Source organism: Epinephelus moara, chromosome 1 (genome assembly GCF_006386435.1).
Source record: "Epinephelus moara isolate mb chromosome 1, YSFRI_EMoa_1.0, whole genome shotgun sequence".
NCBI lineage: Eukaryota > Metazoa > Chordata > Actinopteri > Perciformes > Serranidae > Epinephelus > Epinephelus moara.
Window position 1 is genome coordinate 12,573,617 of NC_065506.1, and position 18,999 is coordinate 12,592,615.

The 18,999-nt window shown below is 42.4% G+C and overlaps 1 protein-coding gene across 8 annotated transcripts in view; it reads right to left on the reverse strand.

Annotated features, from left to right (window-relative positions):
* Positions 1-18,999, reverse strand: part of LOC126392917 (A-kinase anchor protein 13-like) — a 140,974-nt gene that overhangs the window by 42,315 nt on the left and 79,660 nt on the right. For 4 of the 8 annotated variants that reach the window (XM_050048690.1, XM_050048663.1, XM_050048681.1 and 1 more), the window contains exons 11-18: positions 18,465-18,610; positions 15,013-15,377; positions 13,237-13,284; positions 11,189-11,245; positions 10,050-10,227; positions 9,484-9,586; positions 5,052-5,094; positions 4,696-4,807 (exon numbers count right to left, since the gene is read on the reverse strand). In XM_050048690.1, the coding sequence (XP_049904647.1) occupies positions 4,696-4,807; positions 5,052-5,094; positions 9,484-9,586; positions 10,050-10,227; positions 11,189-11,245; positions 13,237-13,284; positions 15,013-15,377; positions 18,465-18,610 (1,052 nt within the window). The remainder of the gene's footprint in view (positions 1-4,695; positions 4,808-5,051; positions 5,095-9,483; positions 9,587-10,049; positions 10,228-11,188; positions 11,246-13,236; positions 13,285-15,012; positions 15,378-18,464; positions 18,611-18,999) is intronic. The other 4 variants (XM_050048708.1, XM_050048699.1, XM_050048727.1 and 1 more) reach the window with 2 other exon arrangements.

Below are 18,999 nucleotides of genomic sequence, written 5' to 3' on the forward strand. Positions count from 1 at the left end.
TTATGCACTGTTGTGTTATTTTAAATTATAAACATGGTATTCCCTCACGTTCGCCAGTGCATGCTGTTGTTATTTTATTTTGAAAATTGGCCAGATTCTCTTGTCTTTTCTGTGTCCGACTTCCTGTTTGGTACGATCCGCTCTATCCAGCTTGACAGAAGCGCTTTCGGCTCGCGTGTAGACCAGACGCCGAACTGAAGCGCTGCGGTGTGTTGATGTCTGTTCATCTTTTCGTTCATGTCCTTATTAATGCACACTTTATAACTTGCTTGTTGGATTTATTAAAAACGAACGAATGAAAACTAAATATTTTTGAATATCTTTATTATCATTTAAAAACGAAAATTAAAATGACCGGTAAAAATAGATTATGACCGGATTTTTACGACCCTGTCGGTCAAAATGACCAGCGACGAAAAAGTCTAGTGCAACCTCTGGTCGTAACTGGCTACAAGCGATGCAGTGCGTGATTCTGAGCTGAACTTTTGTCAAACATATTTATCGCCGCTCACTTTCACTGCAATGGACGAGAAATGATGATGCTAATGCTGATTCATAAAGTTGAAATGAGGAATTATATACATGACACCTCATTATTTCACACAAAATAAGGTGACAACTGGCTGGAGGATCACCAGGGTGCTGAAAGTTTCTGGAAAGCTAAATGACCACCACTGATAACAAGCTAGGCTACTTGCTGCTGGTGGCTATATCGTATGTCATTTCCAGTAAATATCACAAAATAAAACATGTTTTCTATTCATGAAGTAACAGTACAAATGTAGGAAGATTGCAAGTAGCCTATTGACCTATCTTTAAAGAGGTTACATCTCCAGTCTGATCTCAAGCGCAGAGCTGGTGGTGCACAGTGGTTTCTTATCATGACGTAGCATAAGTGCACATTTAAGAGATTCATTGTGGACAGAGAGCTCTGATGTTATGTGATGCGATGAGATAGTCTGATGCTTGTGATGCTTCTGATGGGACATTTTATCTTTGTGTGACACCTGATAAAATTCAGCATACAGGTCTAATCCAGTGTTTGGCTTAAAACAGGTTCTGAAATTTTCAGACCAGCCCAACTCTAATTGGGAGAGGAAGGTAATTACTTTAACTTTTATCACAGCCAATTAGATGTTTAGAAAATAAAGGACTGCGCTGAGTTACCTGTAGAGTGACAAACAACATTGACAAACTGTCTCAGCATTTGGCCGGTGGCTCATTTTAAATTCCAATCTGAATCCAGCAGAGCAACATTATTACTCTGATGTACTACACAGCAGGGGGCTTTGCATATTAAGTGATGCATTATTTATGCTGACAACAAACTGTCTCATTAAGAGACTGGTTTTAATGTAGTGCATCTTTGTTTTAGGGAGTCTTTGCTGTTTGGCCTCATTTAAAAACGATGTGATTTTCTCTCTAAAACTCATAATTTGATCTATTTTTACAGGATTACTGGTAGGGGGTTTAAAATGCTGGAAATGATGCTAAGCAGTACATAAAAACTGCGTTAAACAGTTACCAATTATAGTTATGGTAATCATATAATTATAATAATATTCCATATTGTGTTGTTTTCTCAGCTACTGTAAAGCTCTGACTCAAACTATCCCATGATGAATGAGCAGGGAGGACTTTCAGTGTGCTGAAACACACTTCTGCAGGATGCACGACTACTGACGGAGACATACTGTCTGGGAATCAAATCTTTGACCTTTTCCGTAACAGGGCTGTCTTTCTGTTGCCTCCGCATTAATGGACGAGGTCATCCTCAGCTGCTGGTCATCTCTGAACACTGAGCTGAATCACAATCCCATAAAGTGATGCAGAGAAGAACAGAGCTCTTATTCTCTTGGATTTACATCACAGAGCCTCCACCCAAACCCAGAGGAAATGGGAAAATGGAGTTTCCAGCTCATTTTAATGGCCGGCCCTGGGCCTCTTGGTTTGAGGGGACCACAAAGCTCTGACATACTAGAGCTCATTTTGTTCAGTCGCTTCAAGATAGCGTAAGGCTGACTGGAGCACAGAGAGCCTACATGTTTCATAGCCATTACAACACTTGGTATTCATTCTCACTTCCTGCAACAAGCAGTCTAACCAACGAGGAAACACATCGACTAACTTCTGTGAAGTAGAAGCCTAAATAAAGCATTTTGCATGGGAACAGTAGCCTTTCTAAGAATCTTTAATAGATATGATCCTTGATTATATCCAAACAAATACAAAAACAGTTGAATTTATCAGAAAAACACAGGAAGCAAAGATGATTCTGAGTACAATCCTTTTGGCTATGAGCCTTTACAACAGGAGAAGTAATCACTTGTGACATCCAAACCACAGCTTTAAACAAAAAGACGTCCGAGTGAAACATACTGTACCAGGCAATGACTTCACTGGAAAAAGACATCAGCCCAGACGGGAACACCGGGCACTTTTAACATGATATTGTGACAGTCCCTTTCACTACAATTTGAATGGGAAACCAGAGCACTCTCTCTGCCTACCTCCAGCCAACCTTTCCATCTCAATGAGAAGCCATGGCTCCCTGTGAATCTCCTGTATAACATCCCCGGCTGCGGCTGAAGCAACTAACAGCACTGAGGCTCCATCAGGAAAGCTGAATGAGGAAGTAAGTGCCTCGCTACAGGAGGTGTGATTTCTGCAATGACCCTCCGGTCTGGTACAGACGCTATGTCAAAACTGCACTAACTAGATCCCCTTTCACAAGATTCATACTTACTGAATATGTACAGAAACTGTATGCATACAGCACATCCAAAAATAGATCAGCTGACAGTAGTCACAAATATAATATTTAGGTCATTCAGATTTTTTTTTTTTTTTTTAGGTATGTAAAGGTTATTAATGATATGATAGGAAGAAAAAAAACACAAGAGGACAATCTTTTTTTTTATCTTTGATTTGAAAAGCCTCATCCTGTTGAAGTTTTCATATGGTCTGTGACAGGTCTGTGGTTGCTGACGTGGCCATTTTGGTTGTCACTGAATACATACATACTATATCACAGACACAATCCAACAATCGGGTACCAATTTGAACATCGAAGCTTTGCTAATTTACTGCAAAACCATGATCAATAACTTTCACTCTTGACAGGGAGCAACCAGACACAGGCTCTGGTGTGCTACTCCAGAATCCTGTCACTTTAAAAGCAAAACGATGACTGAGGTTAGAGATGAGATTATAATACCACAGCCAGCTCTGTCTTCCTGTTTTACTTCCTGTTCACCCCTCTGTGTCACTTTGCAAGGGCTGCACGATTACTGACAGTAAACACAAGTTTAACTGACTATATATATAGCCTCTTTCGTGCCAATGAGGACTATTTTGAAATATAAATACTGGTATTTTGATTTGCAAATCAGATTAATGGATGCCAAAACACAGTATGTCACTCCAGTGATTTTCATAGTGCAATGCTAAGTTTTGTGTTTTCTGAATTGCAGTAACCCATGACAAAACCTTATAGATATAATCAGAGTTATTAATGCCCAAAATGTAATAAAAATGACTACAATATTCTCACTGGAAAAACACCTTCAGCCAGGTAAATAACCTGACATGGCTCTGTGTAAGACAAGGATATGACTTGACCAAATCTTACACCAGAGATTCAGGTCTGTGACCAGAAAATGTTTGCGGGCTAAAAACAAAATGTACTGTGAAGGAGGGGAAGTTACAAGAAACACTGACTTGCCCTGAAGCAAGACACGAAACCCCAACTGTTTGACTGGAGCTGTTCACAGGCCAACAGAGGAAGATGCGCGGGGCAGCTCTCAGTGTGAATGTGAGCACACCTACATTATGTACATGGAACAGTGTGAGGCTGAAAAGCAACCTGGTGTTCAGTCATCCTTACTTAGAGGAATAAATGTTTAAGGAGGAGAAGCCTATGAAGGGAGGCTGAAACACACTGTGCACATGAGAAACATTTTAGAAAATAGTATATACTGAAGATAGAAAATATACTTTTAAAGGGACGGTTCACCCCAAATTCAAAAATAGATGTCTTTCCTCTTACCTGTAGTAGTATATATCAATCCGTTTTGATATGAGATGCATAGTGTTGGAGGAATCAGCCTTAAGGATGTCTGCCTTCTCTTGAATGAAACGTTACGAGATGGCACCCTGCTTAAGATGCTCAAAGCACCAAGACATACACTTGAAAGCCAGACTCGAGCAGACTGGTACATCTACTTCAGGGCTTGAGCCCATGACGACGTGAGATGTAAACACTACTGGCGCCCTCCTTGGCTGAGTTGCAATGTTAGCTAGCTAAGTGGTGCTAAGTGAGCTAGCAGTAGATGCACGCTTCCTTCTGGGCAGTGATGCTGTAGGAAGAAAGTAGTTCCTACGTAAAACTTCTCACAACAAGGTCTGTGGCTTATCTTGAGTAACCAGGTCATAATTTCTGGGAGGAGACATTGCTGCTGAGTTCTTGAAATGTATTTTTTGGTGCTTTGAGCACCACAAGCTGAGTGCCATCCAGTTCCATTATACTGGAAAGAGGGCAGACATCATTATGGCCGATATCTCCAACACTTGGCAGCTCACACCAAAACAATCTAGATTGATAAATAGCACTACAGGTAAGAGGAGAGACATACATATTTGATTTGGGGTGAACTGTCCCTTTAAGAATAATAATAAACCCAGTTGTTCCCTCACCCTGGTCTTCTTGTACATCTTGTTCTTGAGGTAGCTGAAGGTCCGGCTGACTTTCGTCACACTCTTTCCTTCAGTGTCGCTCCGCAGAGGCCCAGGCTCCTCCTCTGATATACTGGTACACACACACATAAACATACGCACGTTTAATTTTATCCTCAAACAGCTGCATTCACAAAGCTCACCTGTTAACACATTCCAAAATGGGTCCTTTACAGCACCATAAATGTTCCATAGAGAACCATTGCTGCTCCCAACAACCTCTCCATACAGTTTCTTTATAGGACTATAAAGGTCCCAGCTGCTGTAAAAATCTATGGAACTATATTCTGGTAATGTGTGTGTACAGTTGGACTGACCTGTATGCTAGTGACCCAGAGGCACTGGAAAACGACCTCATACCTGCAAAGAAGAGAGAGGAAGTCAGTGGTAGAACAAAGAGTCAGGAGTTGGTAAAAACAGGACAGGAGTTTATTTTTAGTCACTGTTTTTGTCTCAGGTGGAAACTCTCCTTCCTCACTCTATTTTAGGCTGTGAAAAACTCTGTTTATGTGTTGACCACACCAACCACCAGGTCATTGCGCTTTCTCTGAATATGTGGATAAACTCACTGACCAACAGCGTGTCTTAACAGGAGGGGTTTCAGCTGCATCTGACGTGCGTCTGATGGAACAGAAAGATTTTCCCTACCAGATGCAAGCCAGCGTACCTTTACGCTTTATGTCTATTTTCTTCTGTTTTAATCATACACAGTGATATTGTACTGGGCTCTGAGTGCTGACAAAATGCACATGACCTGCCACTCAATACTGTGCTTGAACGCATCCTGCGTACTCGCACACAGAGCACTGAGGCTGCTGCTCTGCTAACATGCTGCACACACCATGGCTCCTGTCTAGACACAGTGTAGAGAATCATTCTTGTGAACAGAGGGTTGTTAGTTCCAGTCCTGGCTGCAGGAATTGGGCAGAGAATTGAATAATCCATGCCCTCCTGTCCTCAAACAGCTACCTTAACTGTCCTTGAGCAAGGTATTTAACATTTAGCTACTCTCATGGAAGCTGTGTAGAAGCCAAAAAACAAAATGACTCTGGCACTGATGAGAGCGACCAGCACTGTGGCCAAAAGCTGAAGCTGAACTGCTGCCTTTTGATCCACTGCCATTAATGGCTGCTAAATACTGGCTCCAAAAAATCCCTGGCTACATTCAACCTTGTGAACTCTTAAAATATAAAGTCATTTTTTTCCCCTGCAAAAAAATTACAATCTCAGTATCTGTTCACAGTTATTGTATCTGTGTCTCTCATCACAAAATGCCATGATGCTTGTAGGTAGCTTGTGGTACCCAAACTCCACCCAGCCTCCTCTATTAATCAAACTTCGATTTCCAGGCTCCGCAGACTGCCAAACAGTTGGTATTTTTCAATTAATCTCTGACCTAGTTGTACTTTTTATCTGATTACACATAATATAAATTAAAAATAAGAATAATTAAAGCATGTAATCAGAGTATACACCGCAGTCTTTGCCAAACAATCACCACAAAGCCTCTACTTACTCAGCCCCAGTTTAACGAAGGCATGCATCTTTTCTAGGGAACAGCTCTCTCCTTTTAGAAAAATCACTCCACCCCAATATTCTGACGTACACGCAAATATGCAAATCATCGCTTGCCTGCTCTGCATCAGAAAGTCAAACCCAAAAACAGGATAATGAGGGCAAAGTTTTGGCCTGCCTGTGTTGCTAGCAACATCGTCAAGGAGACAGAGGACACTAATGGAAATATCTCACAGATAAGAAAAGGGAAGGCTCAGTGTCTCTGACTAAAGGTGACAGGCTCACATTTATCTGTGGGGCAGTTCACCTGCAGTGTTTATGATTATTCCTTTCCCTCTTTCTCTGGTGATTGTGTTTCATTTTTTCCAAAGAGACAAAATAAATAATCATCTAATTAAAGGTCAGCTAAATACTAGGCTGGGTAGGGGACGGGAAAAGTCAAGGTCTTATTTAACGTCATCAACAGGAATTATTATCATTATTCTAATTGCACATTTATACTGGAAGCAGCTTAATATCAGCAGTAATTAGTGGTTTCCTTGTGAAAAGTTTGTTGCAGATGAACTTTTGGGCTTCCTTGCCCTTCAGCATCGAGGTTTAAGTGCCTTTCTTTCTGCTTTTTGTAAAAGCATAAATACAACAGAGCACTCACCCACTGATAAACTGTAGAAAGCAAGAGGTCGCACATAAGTTAAGGCTGAATGTTTATGCATAATTTCTGCGAACATTCAGTAAACTCCATTATATGTGTATTTTGTGATGGAATACTATGATTTAGTCATTTAGTACAACCAGTTTTCTTTCAGCCAACCTCGTCTACCTTTATGTGGATGATTTCAGAGAGCTTTTTGACACCTATAGAGGAGGGACATAAACATGTCTGTGCTGCGGGTCACAACTGGGCACATGGGTGCACAAATCTTTGTACTTAGCCAACGACTAGCTCATTAACATTTGAGTGTGTCAAAGATCGTTAATATGTTCCTTAATTAAAGCAAAACTTTTGTTTGGCTGCGCTACTTATGACGATGTGAACTGGACTCTTTTCAGCAGGATGAGCCGTCATTACTTTCATATTCACACAGTGAACAGTGATGGCAGCTTTGACTCTGGGCTACAGTCTTTTGAGGGGGAACTCTAACAGGAGCAGCTACTGCTCTGATTCTGACGTCACAGCTACTGCTCTACTGCAGCTACATTTACAGGACATTACTTACTCAAGTTATCCTCATCATCGCTAGACGAGGAGTCTCCATAAAGGAACTGAGACTTAGATTTGGTGAGGATGGGGGAAAGGTTGAAAGAGAAGGAAATTCGCCTCTTACGTCTCAGGCGTCCCACCGCTGGGGGGCAGGCAGGAAAGAACCAAAGCAGGAAGTGATCACTTATTAAAATCAAGAGTTTTATAATAACAGTGAGGAGGGGGTACAGGAGGTAGAAATGTCAAGATAAAGAGAAACTTCATTATCGGGCATATTAACTGGTGAAGAAATAAAGAAATATTTCAAAGGCCCTGGACACTCACACAGGTGTTTTTACTTTTTCTGGCTTATTCCACCTCTGCTCAGGTTGGGTGGAGCTGTGCTGGAATAACTTCACCAAAGTTAAAGGCAAAATGAGTAGGATCTTCCTAAAAACAATGTATAGGCTCCATCATCACTTACAAAGAGTGTGCAGCAAGTCTGTATCTGCAGAGACCCCGACCTGTGCCCGAATTTTCTTAGTTTGCTGTGTTCAGGCATTTCTGCGTGTCAACCTTTGGACAGTGGTGCAAAGCCACCAGCCAGAAACAATGTGCAGGGTGTGAGGGCGGGCCTCTATAACAACGTAGCAACCAGGGGCGCATTCAGTCCCGACAAAATGTACGTAGCCAAATGTTTATATAAATGGTAACAGTGGTGTGTTTAACATCCAGTTCAGTTCAGTTTAGTTCAGTTGGATTGAATTCAATTCATTTATTCATTTTCCGTAACCGCTTATCCTGTTAGGGGTCGCAGGGGGGCTGGAGCCTATCCCAGCTGACATTGGGTGAGAGGCAGGGTACACCCTGGACAGGTCGCCAGACTATCCACGCTCACATTCACACCTATGGGCAATCAATTAACCTGCATGGCTTCGGACTGTGGGAGGAAGCCCGGGTAGACCCATGCTGACATGGGGAGAACATGCACATAGAAGGGCTTCCCCACCCTGGATTTGAACCCTGTTGCGGTGAGGCGACAATGCTAACCACTGTACCACAGTGCCACCCTATTCCATTCAATTCAATTCAGTTCAGTTCAGTTCAGTTCAGTTCAGTTCAGTTCAGTTGGGCTCTACTGGCATAGGAAACATATGTTAACATTGCCAAAGCAAGCGTGAAATAAAAGCAAACATGTATGTACAATAAGATAACATTAACAATATAGATAACAATAACATTTTTTTTCTATACATGTCACTGCTGACTGGGTAACACTTCTGACACAAGCTCACTGTACACTGTTTCACACCATTTTGAGTAAAATATGTTGTGCAACCAGAAAACCATAGCAAAACAGTGCACACTGTTTTTAGACTGAACGTGCCTCAGGTGCAAGATCAAACACACACATCCTGGAGGAGTCACTGAGCCAGAGCCAACTCTGAATGTTGTGTTTACAAACCACAACCGCCAAAATCCTACTCATTCAGCCTTTAATGAACCAGTGAGGATGATAAAGGTGTAACATCCCCCACCCTAACAGGTAGGGCAAAACTAATTCAGCACAGCATGCACACACCCACACAGTCCTCACATGAGGCAAATAAGTGAAAACAGCTGTGTGTGGACCGTAGGTGTGTCAGGCCTTTAAATAATTGAGACAATAGATGCCTCTGTATTTAATTACCTTTCTGCTGTATTTATTAAGCATACTTCCTCACCTCACCTACGTAGATAACACCTTTCCATTTACATGTTTAGTTTTGTCTTCATTATTAATGGAACTGATTCAGGGAAAACATAATAACTTTATAACACTTTGGCCTTATCAGCTTAGAGAAAGGAGCATGTGAAGTACACTTTAAAATCCAGACTTACCAGCTCTACTTGTAATTTTGATATATTATTATTTTAAAGCAGGATAATTGAAAAGGAATTTATTGATAAAGAGGTCAGAGATGCTCAGTGTTAAAAATAGCAGCCGTGATCTATAACTGTAATGTGATCACTGAGGGTAAAACAGAAAAGCAGCCAGACGACTTGTCACTCACCATCAATGTCTCTCTGGCTGATGGCGAGCATAGATACAGACTTGGTGAGAGGCAGGGTCATGGGAGGACAGCTGTTTCGCAGAGGCCGATACCTCCTTGATTTCTGGGGCAAGAGACAAAAGCTTGTGTCAAACACACCGTGCATGCAGTGTAACAAAAAAAAAGGACACTAAAGCATGCAGAGATGATGTGGAACAAACAAAAAAAATATTACCAGTCACTAAACTGGAAACAGGAAGGACAAACTAAAAAGGGAAACTACATAGATGATTTGTGATGTTGTGTTCACAATTTGTTTTATATTCAATGAGAGCGGAGAGAAGCCGCCTGAGGAAAGTGATGTTTATTAATTCGTACTAATCCCCAAACTGACAAAGTTCCCCAGACTGCTTCTAAGTCTTGTTTACGTACAAGCCTTACAAATCCATTTTTCCTCTCATGTGAATTAAGCTGAGGATGTTTGTGAGGTTCCCTCTGGGCCGACTGTGTGACAGTATGAAGATATGACATCTAAAGGACGAACATGATGATGATGTGTGTGCGTGTGTATGTGTGTGTTAGCTGACCGGGTCATGTAGTCTGCCATGCTCCCCCAGCTCCTCCTGCTCCTCTGTCAGAGAAACCAGGGAGCCCCTGTCATCGCTGTCATGCCGGGGCATCCTTGAAGGCTCCAGGATTCGGGGACCCTGAGTGGTGGGGCCTCTCAGCTCTTCCTGGACCCCACTGAGCCCCTCCAGGCTGTAGCTGTATGAATAAAACGACACACAAGTGACCACAAAGAAGGAGGAATGACTGTACTGCACACATACTCTCCACCAGTCTCTCTGGACTATTCATCACAGACTTCTGTTTACACCCAGCCCCTGCTGCAACAAACACAAACTAACACATAGACATGCACACATGCACCTGTTGACAGACATACACACGCAGCTGGTCCTGCACAGTGTTTAGCCAGCTGAGTTATCACTGGGCTCCGGACCAGATTTACAGCTGAAGCAGCAGCAAATGTCTTCCAACATCAGCATCAGCATAGAGAGCTCTGCAGCTGTGATTTACAAACCCAATTACATCGATCTATGACTGGAAATAAGAGGCCTTGAAAAATCCAATACAATGATTATGGAGAGGAAAACTACAGCTACATTTCAGGATGAGCTATGCTACGTGGCCGCAGCTCTATTCGCCTCAGGACAGACTCTGTGATAGTTAAAGCTCCAGCAGTAAATCTCTCTTATCTCCACCTCCTGGGTTTGTATGGCACTCCATTATCCAGCAAATCATCAGTCCAACACCTTCAAACATCACTAACCCAAACTGGAGCAAAAGAATCATGACTTGGTGATTACCAATGACCAGTGTAGAGCAGCACTCACCTATCCTCAGGGCTGTGAACGTAGATGACTATATCTGTCATATTAAGGCCTGCCTCCTTCCAGTATTATAACATACTATCCTACAGAGCCAAAAGGTCCTCGGTGCTGAAACACGAGTAACACCTGCAGCTGTTGCAGCCCTCTGCTGTAGAAAGCTACTGACTGACTAACTGGCTGGACAGGGAACTCCCAAAAACACATGCACACATGCGTACACGCCCACATAAACGGCAAATGCAAATCAAGCAGCATGTAAATACATCCTTTTTAAACAAGGTCAGGTGAAAAAAAAACACCCCCCCCCACAGACACACACAAACACACTGTACCTGAGGGAACTAACTACTTGCACACCGTGGCTGTGGGGAGCATCAGGAGGGCACCGGCTGAGGTGTGAGTGTGAGGTGGAGGGGTTAGTGAGGGGAAGACAGAAGATGGAGATAAAGAGAAGTGATGGGAAGCAAGTCATGGCAAAGTTACAGTGAAGCAAATAGAGGAGGATGTGAAAAGGACGGGGTTACAGGAATGTCTGAAAAGAGTGATTCTATTCTGGCATAGGAGCGCTGCTGCTTCAACTTTGTACAGTAGATTTTACTTTAGTAAGCACAAACACTGTAAATGGGTTCAAGTTCATTTCCTGCTGCAGTGTTTTGGTAATGTCAATAGCACGCAGGAAATAAACTTGAACCCAAGCTGTTTCCCCGAAATAAACTGTCAGAATAGTCTAGGCACTATTAACACTGGTGACAGCACTGCTGTAGTAGCCTCTACTTTCTTGAACTTCAAAGATGTGGCTCAGTGGTTCAAGCAGTGATGTCTGACCATAAGAGCCATGTCTTAGTTAGAGCCTGACAGATATAGAGGCAGGCTGATATTATTGGCCATTATTAGCTAATCACTTATAACAGATGAACCACGTTAAAAACAGTGAAAACAGGGTGTCTAAAGGTGTCAGACACTTAATTTAATGCCTTTTAAGACCTTTTCTAAATATTTTATTGACCAAATTTAAAGCTCCTCTTTTTGTTATTTAAGCATTGCAGGGAAGTATAAATGTAAGTAGTATCTCTGCGGCCATGTGCAGAGGTAGGTTTTATGTAGGAATATGGTTATGAGAGTGAGTTAGGTTGATCTACATTTTGCCGACAGGTAAGTGCAAGTATAAAGACAGTATGAAGTTTAGTGGAAGGTGTAAAGATTTGTAACATTAGAAGTGTGGACTTTGATGCAGAACAGCTTGACTCATTTTGACAAAAGCAAATTAAAGGATGGATGAGTAATGTTAAATAAAATATTTGTGGCAATTAAGACCTCACAAATTCAGATTTAAGACTGTTTGAAGACTTTTACAGCCTGATATTTGTAAATTTGTATTTAAACATTTTCAGACTTTTTCCAGGACCTCTAGACACCCTGTTAGAATATTTCAGAAATCACGTAATGGCCTGTCTGACCTTACATCTACTCATCTACTCCCTCCTGCTGGCTCATTGTAGAACCAATGTAGGACACTGGCATTGAGTACAGTTAAACTATTAATGCAATCTATACAATAATGTCATTCTGTTCTCAATCTAGGATCCTACATCTTTTCTAGGACTTCACTTAAGTCATGCCAGAAGGCTGAAACCGGAAATCGGCATGTTGCATTACACTATCCTGAACTTAACATGGATGCTTGTGCCAATTACAGCTACATGACCACCTTCATATTCAACGGCCTTCATTAGAAGTCCAAGGTGAGAGGTGCAACAGATCCACTGATGGTGAACACAACATGGATCTTTTTAATACCCAACTCCCTGTGCCTTAAAAGCAACAAAGCCATTCTTCTTGCATCTACAACAATCCCGCATGACACAAGCACACCTTCCATCTTGTTTTTACTCCTGTGGCACACTGTCTCCTACAACACCCCTCTGAAGCTTTTACTGTCTTGAAAAATTCAATTCAAGACCTTATTACACCACCCCCACCCCACATCCCCCCACCCCCTCTCCCAAAAAAAATAAAAATAAAAATAAATACTCTGTTCTCAATCTCTTGCCAATACAGTCCTCTGAGCCTCCAGAGCTAAACTCCCCTCTTTCTGTGTGGCTGCTTGTTATTACCACTGCAATACAAAACACCAGTGTGTCTCAACCATCTATTTGCCACAGTATTTCTTGCACATTCCAACGGGGGAAGAGAGAGCAACATTTTTCAGCGCAGTCGCCTGCAGGGATGGAGCACAATGCAGCAGCAGTTCAACAAGCATACATTAAAAAAGTGGGGGGGATCCGCAGAGGCTACACCTACATGAATTTGCCATTGCATGTCACCTAGCAACAAGTCAATCTTATCATCACATGAAATCATGAATGTGATTTATTAGTACCTTCTCCTGTGAAAGGTCGGCTTCCCCTCACCAGGGCTACGGACGGAGCTGAAGGTGATGGATGAGAGAGACAGAGACGGGGAGCGGTGGATGAAAGGTGAGATGAGTTGGAATATGAGGGAATGGCAGGTCAATAAGAACATAATGAATGAATAAATGAACTATTTATTTGCTGATGGAACCAGAGTCTTTGAGAAGGGTTGGATTTCTGTGGGCACTACTGTGTGTGTGTTAAGCTCTGAGGCACAGGTCACCATGTTGGAGGAGTGATAACAAAGGCATTTCTTCAGAATAATGGTGTTAAAAGAATAATGTGGCTGGCTCTGTCCATCGGCAAAAAAGTCGACCTACCAGCACATCAACAGATCACTCATTAAAAAAAAAAAATGTACATATGATGGAGGGCTAGGTGCCTATTTCTTGGCTGGGAGCAATGATCTCCTGAAGTCTCTCACAATGACGTTAAAACACAAGTAAATTTCTGCACACAGCGAAGAAATAGTCTTGTGCGTAACCTGCCATAAAAACCCTGTCATTTTAAAATGTGTGTTATTGATTTTGGGGTGAACTGTCCCTTTTACAAACAAGCTAAACATGTTTATAGTTAGCGAACTTTAGAGGTGCTGGTAGGTAGATTTTGTTACCCTTGGACATAACCAGGCTAGTTGTATCACCCTGATTCCTCTCCTAACACTAAGCTGTTGGCTTTAGTTTCATATTTATCATACAGGCACCATCGTCTCATCAAACACACAGCAAGAAAGCATTTCCCAAGATATCAAACTGTTCATTCAAAATGTGACTAAACAGTAAGGGGGGGAAACCAGGCAGGAACAGGTAATGAATGATATGTGGTCTTCTTACTAATTACATTCATTGCATTCACTTTCCCTGTTGCTTGACATGTAAAAGATACTTCCTGAGTTATAGAAATGTCTCTACAGTCTTTACCCAGAATGCACTTTTAGCAGCAGGAGGAACATTTCTATAAATGTTTTGTCCTTTCATTCTTCTTATGTGCTCCAGGTGCCTCATGTTTATCTGTAAAGCACACCTCTGGTCAAAAAATGACTCTCCGTTCTGTCGTTAGTTACACTGTAAAAAAAGACTACAGATGAAAGCTTGGCAGTAATGGCTGTTTGTGCCTAACCTGGATATCGTAAAAATAGCAGCTGATGAAAGTCTAAAGCAGTTGTTTTTCTGTTTTTACTCCAACATCGTGCCCTAGGCCTTTTATTGCCTGGCAACTACTCTGCACACAGTCCATGACAGGCCACCGTTATAGCACACAAGACAAAATAGATGTCAAGGTCTTGTTGTTAATGTGCTCTGCATTAGTGTTCTTAGTGTGTCGATGTGTGTGTGTGAAGCAGTACGTGCCAACTGATGGTTTCGGTGCATATTGCTGTGAGTGTGAACGTGTGTTTCTCTGAGTCTCTGTGTGTATGCAACTCTGTGTGTGTGTGTGTGTGTGTGTGTAATTTTGGTAGCTCCCTACCAACACCAGACAAATGGCAACACAGCTGCTCACAGCAGGAGGAGGAAACACTTGACATAGCACAGAGGGAGTGACATCAATAAGCTCTAATAATACTGACATCTGCACACATCAGGTCTACTGACATCTACTGACTAACGCCAGGCGAACACCAGCAGCCGATGGCGAGGACAAAGGAGTAACATTTTTATCTCGCTATCAATTCAACTACATGTGCAATGTAATTAGAGTTACTTCATCTTAAGGAATCAAATATAATCTTGTCTTCCCAGTCTCACCTCCTCTGGTTCATCTCTGCGTCTTCTCCGTTGTTCTTTCCAGGACCCCAGCTGTGGCGGCGATGTGGCGACTGGGAGCGGATGCTGGAGCAGGGGCGCCGCAGCACCTCTGTCACTCTGTCTTTGGCTTCTTCTTCAGCTTCTCCCGCTCCTCCTCCTCCACCACCACCACATCCAACGCTGTCCGGTCCTGTAGTGGTAGCAGCCCCAGTCTGGATGCCCTCCTCTGGGCTCCAGCTGCATTCCAGGCCGTGGCTGCCCTCTGGACTGGAGCTCGACGGACCGACGCTGGCGGTGTCGTCTGTGGAGGAACAGGAGACGGAAACCTCGCTGGCACTGTCTCCTCCTGTCACTGGTTCATCATTCTGCAGACATAAAAAAAATACACATATCATAACTGTCAAAGTAAAAGAAGCACTTCCTAAAAGTGACAGTTTGTCCTGAGCCACGAGAACCGCTTCATTAATTCAAAAATGAGCGAATTCAATGCCGAGCTCTAATGAAATGTTGATTGATTTATTATTTCAGGGAGCAGACGTGTATAAAAGTAGCTGTTTTCACTTAAGTATTCACTTCCATCCCATATTTAATCAAGGAGCGCTCCAGTGGAAAGAGTATTACAGCTGGCAGTATCAGGGCCTTGCTCTTCTCACAGGGCCGCACAGGAAGTGGAACTCTTAACCCTGAATAACAGGGAAACGACTTCTTGGTCATCTAGCAACAGTAACCTGGGAATACTTAAAATAGATGAGACAATTTCTCTATTTAACCAGCCACACAGATACAGGATAGAATGCAATGGACCTGAACAGAACAAAATAAAATACTATAGAGTAGAGCAGAATAGAGCAGAACACAGTAGAATAGTAGAAACAGAATATAACAGACGGCATAAGAACAGTATAGAATAGAATCAGGGCTGCCTCTTGAAAGTTGGAGTTTCGAATCATCAGTTGGAGACCCCTCAGTCAACTGAGGTTGCTCACTTTTTGTGCTATGTGCAGTGTTTTGGTTCCCAGATTTTGCTGCGGAGTGACACTTTTGACTTTCACACTACTCTTTAGTTCAGGGCGCAGCACAGAGAAAGAGTGACTCTGCATCATAGGGCTCTGAGATAACATTATCGTCTCTCTTCTGATTAGAAGTGCTGAACTTACAGCTCACAATAAATTGGTGCGACACAGTCTCTGGCTTTTGCTTGATATGTAGTGCCGGCAAAAAACTTCATATAGACAAAAAAACAAATGCTCAAATATTCATATTGATCAGCCAAATTTGATTCGACTGGCTTAATTCTGAGTTGGGTACAGCCCTAAAGAGAATAAAGCAGCATATGATATACCAGAAGAAATCAGACCAGTATAGAACAGAATACAGGAGAACAGAACAGGATACAATGCAACAGAACAGATGTCCTTCAAATCATTTTTAATTACCTCGCCAATCACCGTGTATATCCATCAGCATTTTTTAACTGAAGCATGCGATGAATTAAGAGAATGCTGAGGGCTATTTAATCCACAGGAATGGGATATAATGAGGACCAAATGGCAAGGCTTAGGGATAATGAGCAAGAGCCACTTTATAGCAACACTGACATAAAACAAACACCAATAAATGATGGCAACCTTGTGAAAGCAAACCTTTCCCAGGAAAAACCTTATATGAGTGATATATATACAGTCTTTTCAAGACGTGTTAATCATTGTTTCAGGTCAGTGATTCACAGCAAAGACATTTGCTGGGACTCCTTGTTTTATTTTTGACTGTTGTTGTCTATCTGATTGTAATATGAGCCCTGAATTACACCATGAAAACAAAGAGAAGTGGTAAATACTCTCTGACCTGGCTCTGGTGGGAAAGAGCTCCTGCATGCACACACACAGGTATGGGATAGTCCATTTAGGGCTAATTTTTAGGTGTGAGCTTTAACTGGGCCTATTGTGCTGCCAGCTGCAGAGAGAGCGCTGAGCATAGAGCTGCTTCTGTTGGAGAGCTGGGAATGAAAGATCTGCTTTATGCAGCAGACATGACTTCCTGTGGGAGTGCGAGAACGCACGAGTGTGTGTGTCTCTATACGTCCAGATGCATGTGACTGCAGTGTATGTTTGTCAGTCAGTCACATGGTTTTAGCTTCAAAGCTAGGAGAAGGATTCAGCTAAGTTTGTAACTTTATTTTATATTTTAGGCTCTTAGATGATCCTTACACAATACAATTAGTGAGCACTTAAAGATACACTGTCTTACTCAAGGGCACATGGACATGACACGTGCTCAACTGAAATGCTGCCGGGATCAGTGCTACCAGTTATGAAACCGTTTCTTTGGGCCATTATTCTACAGCTTGTAGAAAATGTTGAGTATCGTCTAGGGCAAAAGAAAGAGATCTCGCCTTCAGAGAGCAGTGAAGACATTAATCCTCTCTTTCTGAAGCTGAATTTAGCTGCTGTGGTCTTTGTGCGGAATCAAAGCCTGTGGATTTCATGGCCCATTTTGCCCTGTCCCTGTCTATCTACAGTATCCTAACCCTCAGCATCATACTGTATACTCCCCGGCAGCTGATGCTGTCTGCACTGACTCTTCCCATTGTTGTTTACAACAAAAAGGACATTCGGTTCACATTACCATGAGCATGTCTGGAGCACTCAAGGCTGCAGAAACGGAGAGATACAAGTATTTCAACGTTAACCAAAGGGCGCCTGGCTTCAAACAGACTTTCAACAGCAGCAGAGTGACAGCAGGGACCACGGCTTGCACTTCCCCAGCAGCAGTGTAGAGCTGCCGGCTTAAAAAGATGCTTAGTAGATGTTTGGCATCTCAGCCTCGGGTGCTGATAAATAAAAAAAGCCAAGCACAGACTGACAAAATAGCTACTTCATATATACTATATAATCCCTATAGGGCTAGTTGCAGGACTGAGGGACTGACAAAACAGCTACTTCATATATGTACTATAAAATCCCTATAGGACTAGTTGCAGAGGACAACACAAAATATATTCTTGCCGCTCAGTGTGAGTGAACTGGAGCTTTGGACTGCAGCCAGTGGAGGATTTGGTTGAATCCTGAATTCACGGCAAAATGAAAGCGAACGCATCATTTATCATTTTTACATTTATTTATTGATTGTTTTTAAGTTTGGTTTTCTATGAAGCTGGTTAACTCTCATACAGAAACACTGACAAGAGCTGTTTTTGCTTTTTTGTTCTAGTTTTTGTTCTGCCCCAAATTGCCACATGCAACTGGGATTTAAACAGCCACTCTGCTCCCCTCTTTGCTATAATTTCAAAGCACTGTTCATAACCAACTCAGTGTCGATGTTTTCATAAGTGAATTTAGGGGTTTCCTCGTAGTAGAGTTGGCAAATCCCCAGTCAAACGTCCAGTTTGTCTGTCCTGGAGGTGAAGCTTTCCCACTGAACCCCAGCTACAAAGAGAAAGCAGTAAGTCTGACCTTTCTGAAGACGCTGTCATATCCTGGCTCTGCGTTCAGGAGGCTTTCTATGTCGCTGCCAGAGTCTCTGTGTGCGGTGGAGGGACAGCTGGTGGCACTGCTGGTTCTACTGGGCAAACTGGGAAACGCTGAAGACTGCGAGGATCCTGAAAGACACAACAATTTGTTAACACCGAAATATGACTGAAAATCACAGAGAAATAGAGCACTTTTAAGTAGAAAATTGATTAACTGGAGCTATCAGGAATACGAAGGTACCAGGAGAAATGCTGACATTTCAATCAGGAAAACATTCCGGTATAATGTGATTAATGTTAGATTCTATTTAACTTTGTGTTTTCTCATGAGAGCATTCAGCTGTTAAAGTGACAAGTGCCATGTTTCCAAAATAATCAGTTTTCATTCCCTCCTCTAAAACATAAGCAGGTCTGTTCGACAGCAGTGAAAAGACTTCTGGGAATCTGAGAAGGTGTGAAAAGCCTGGCGGATCAATGGCCGACTGTCCTGACTACAGCCGTCTGTGCTGGACCGCGAA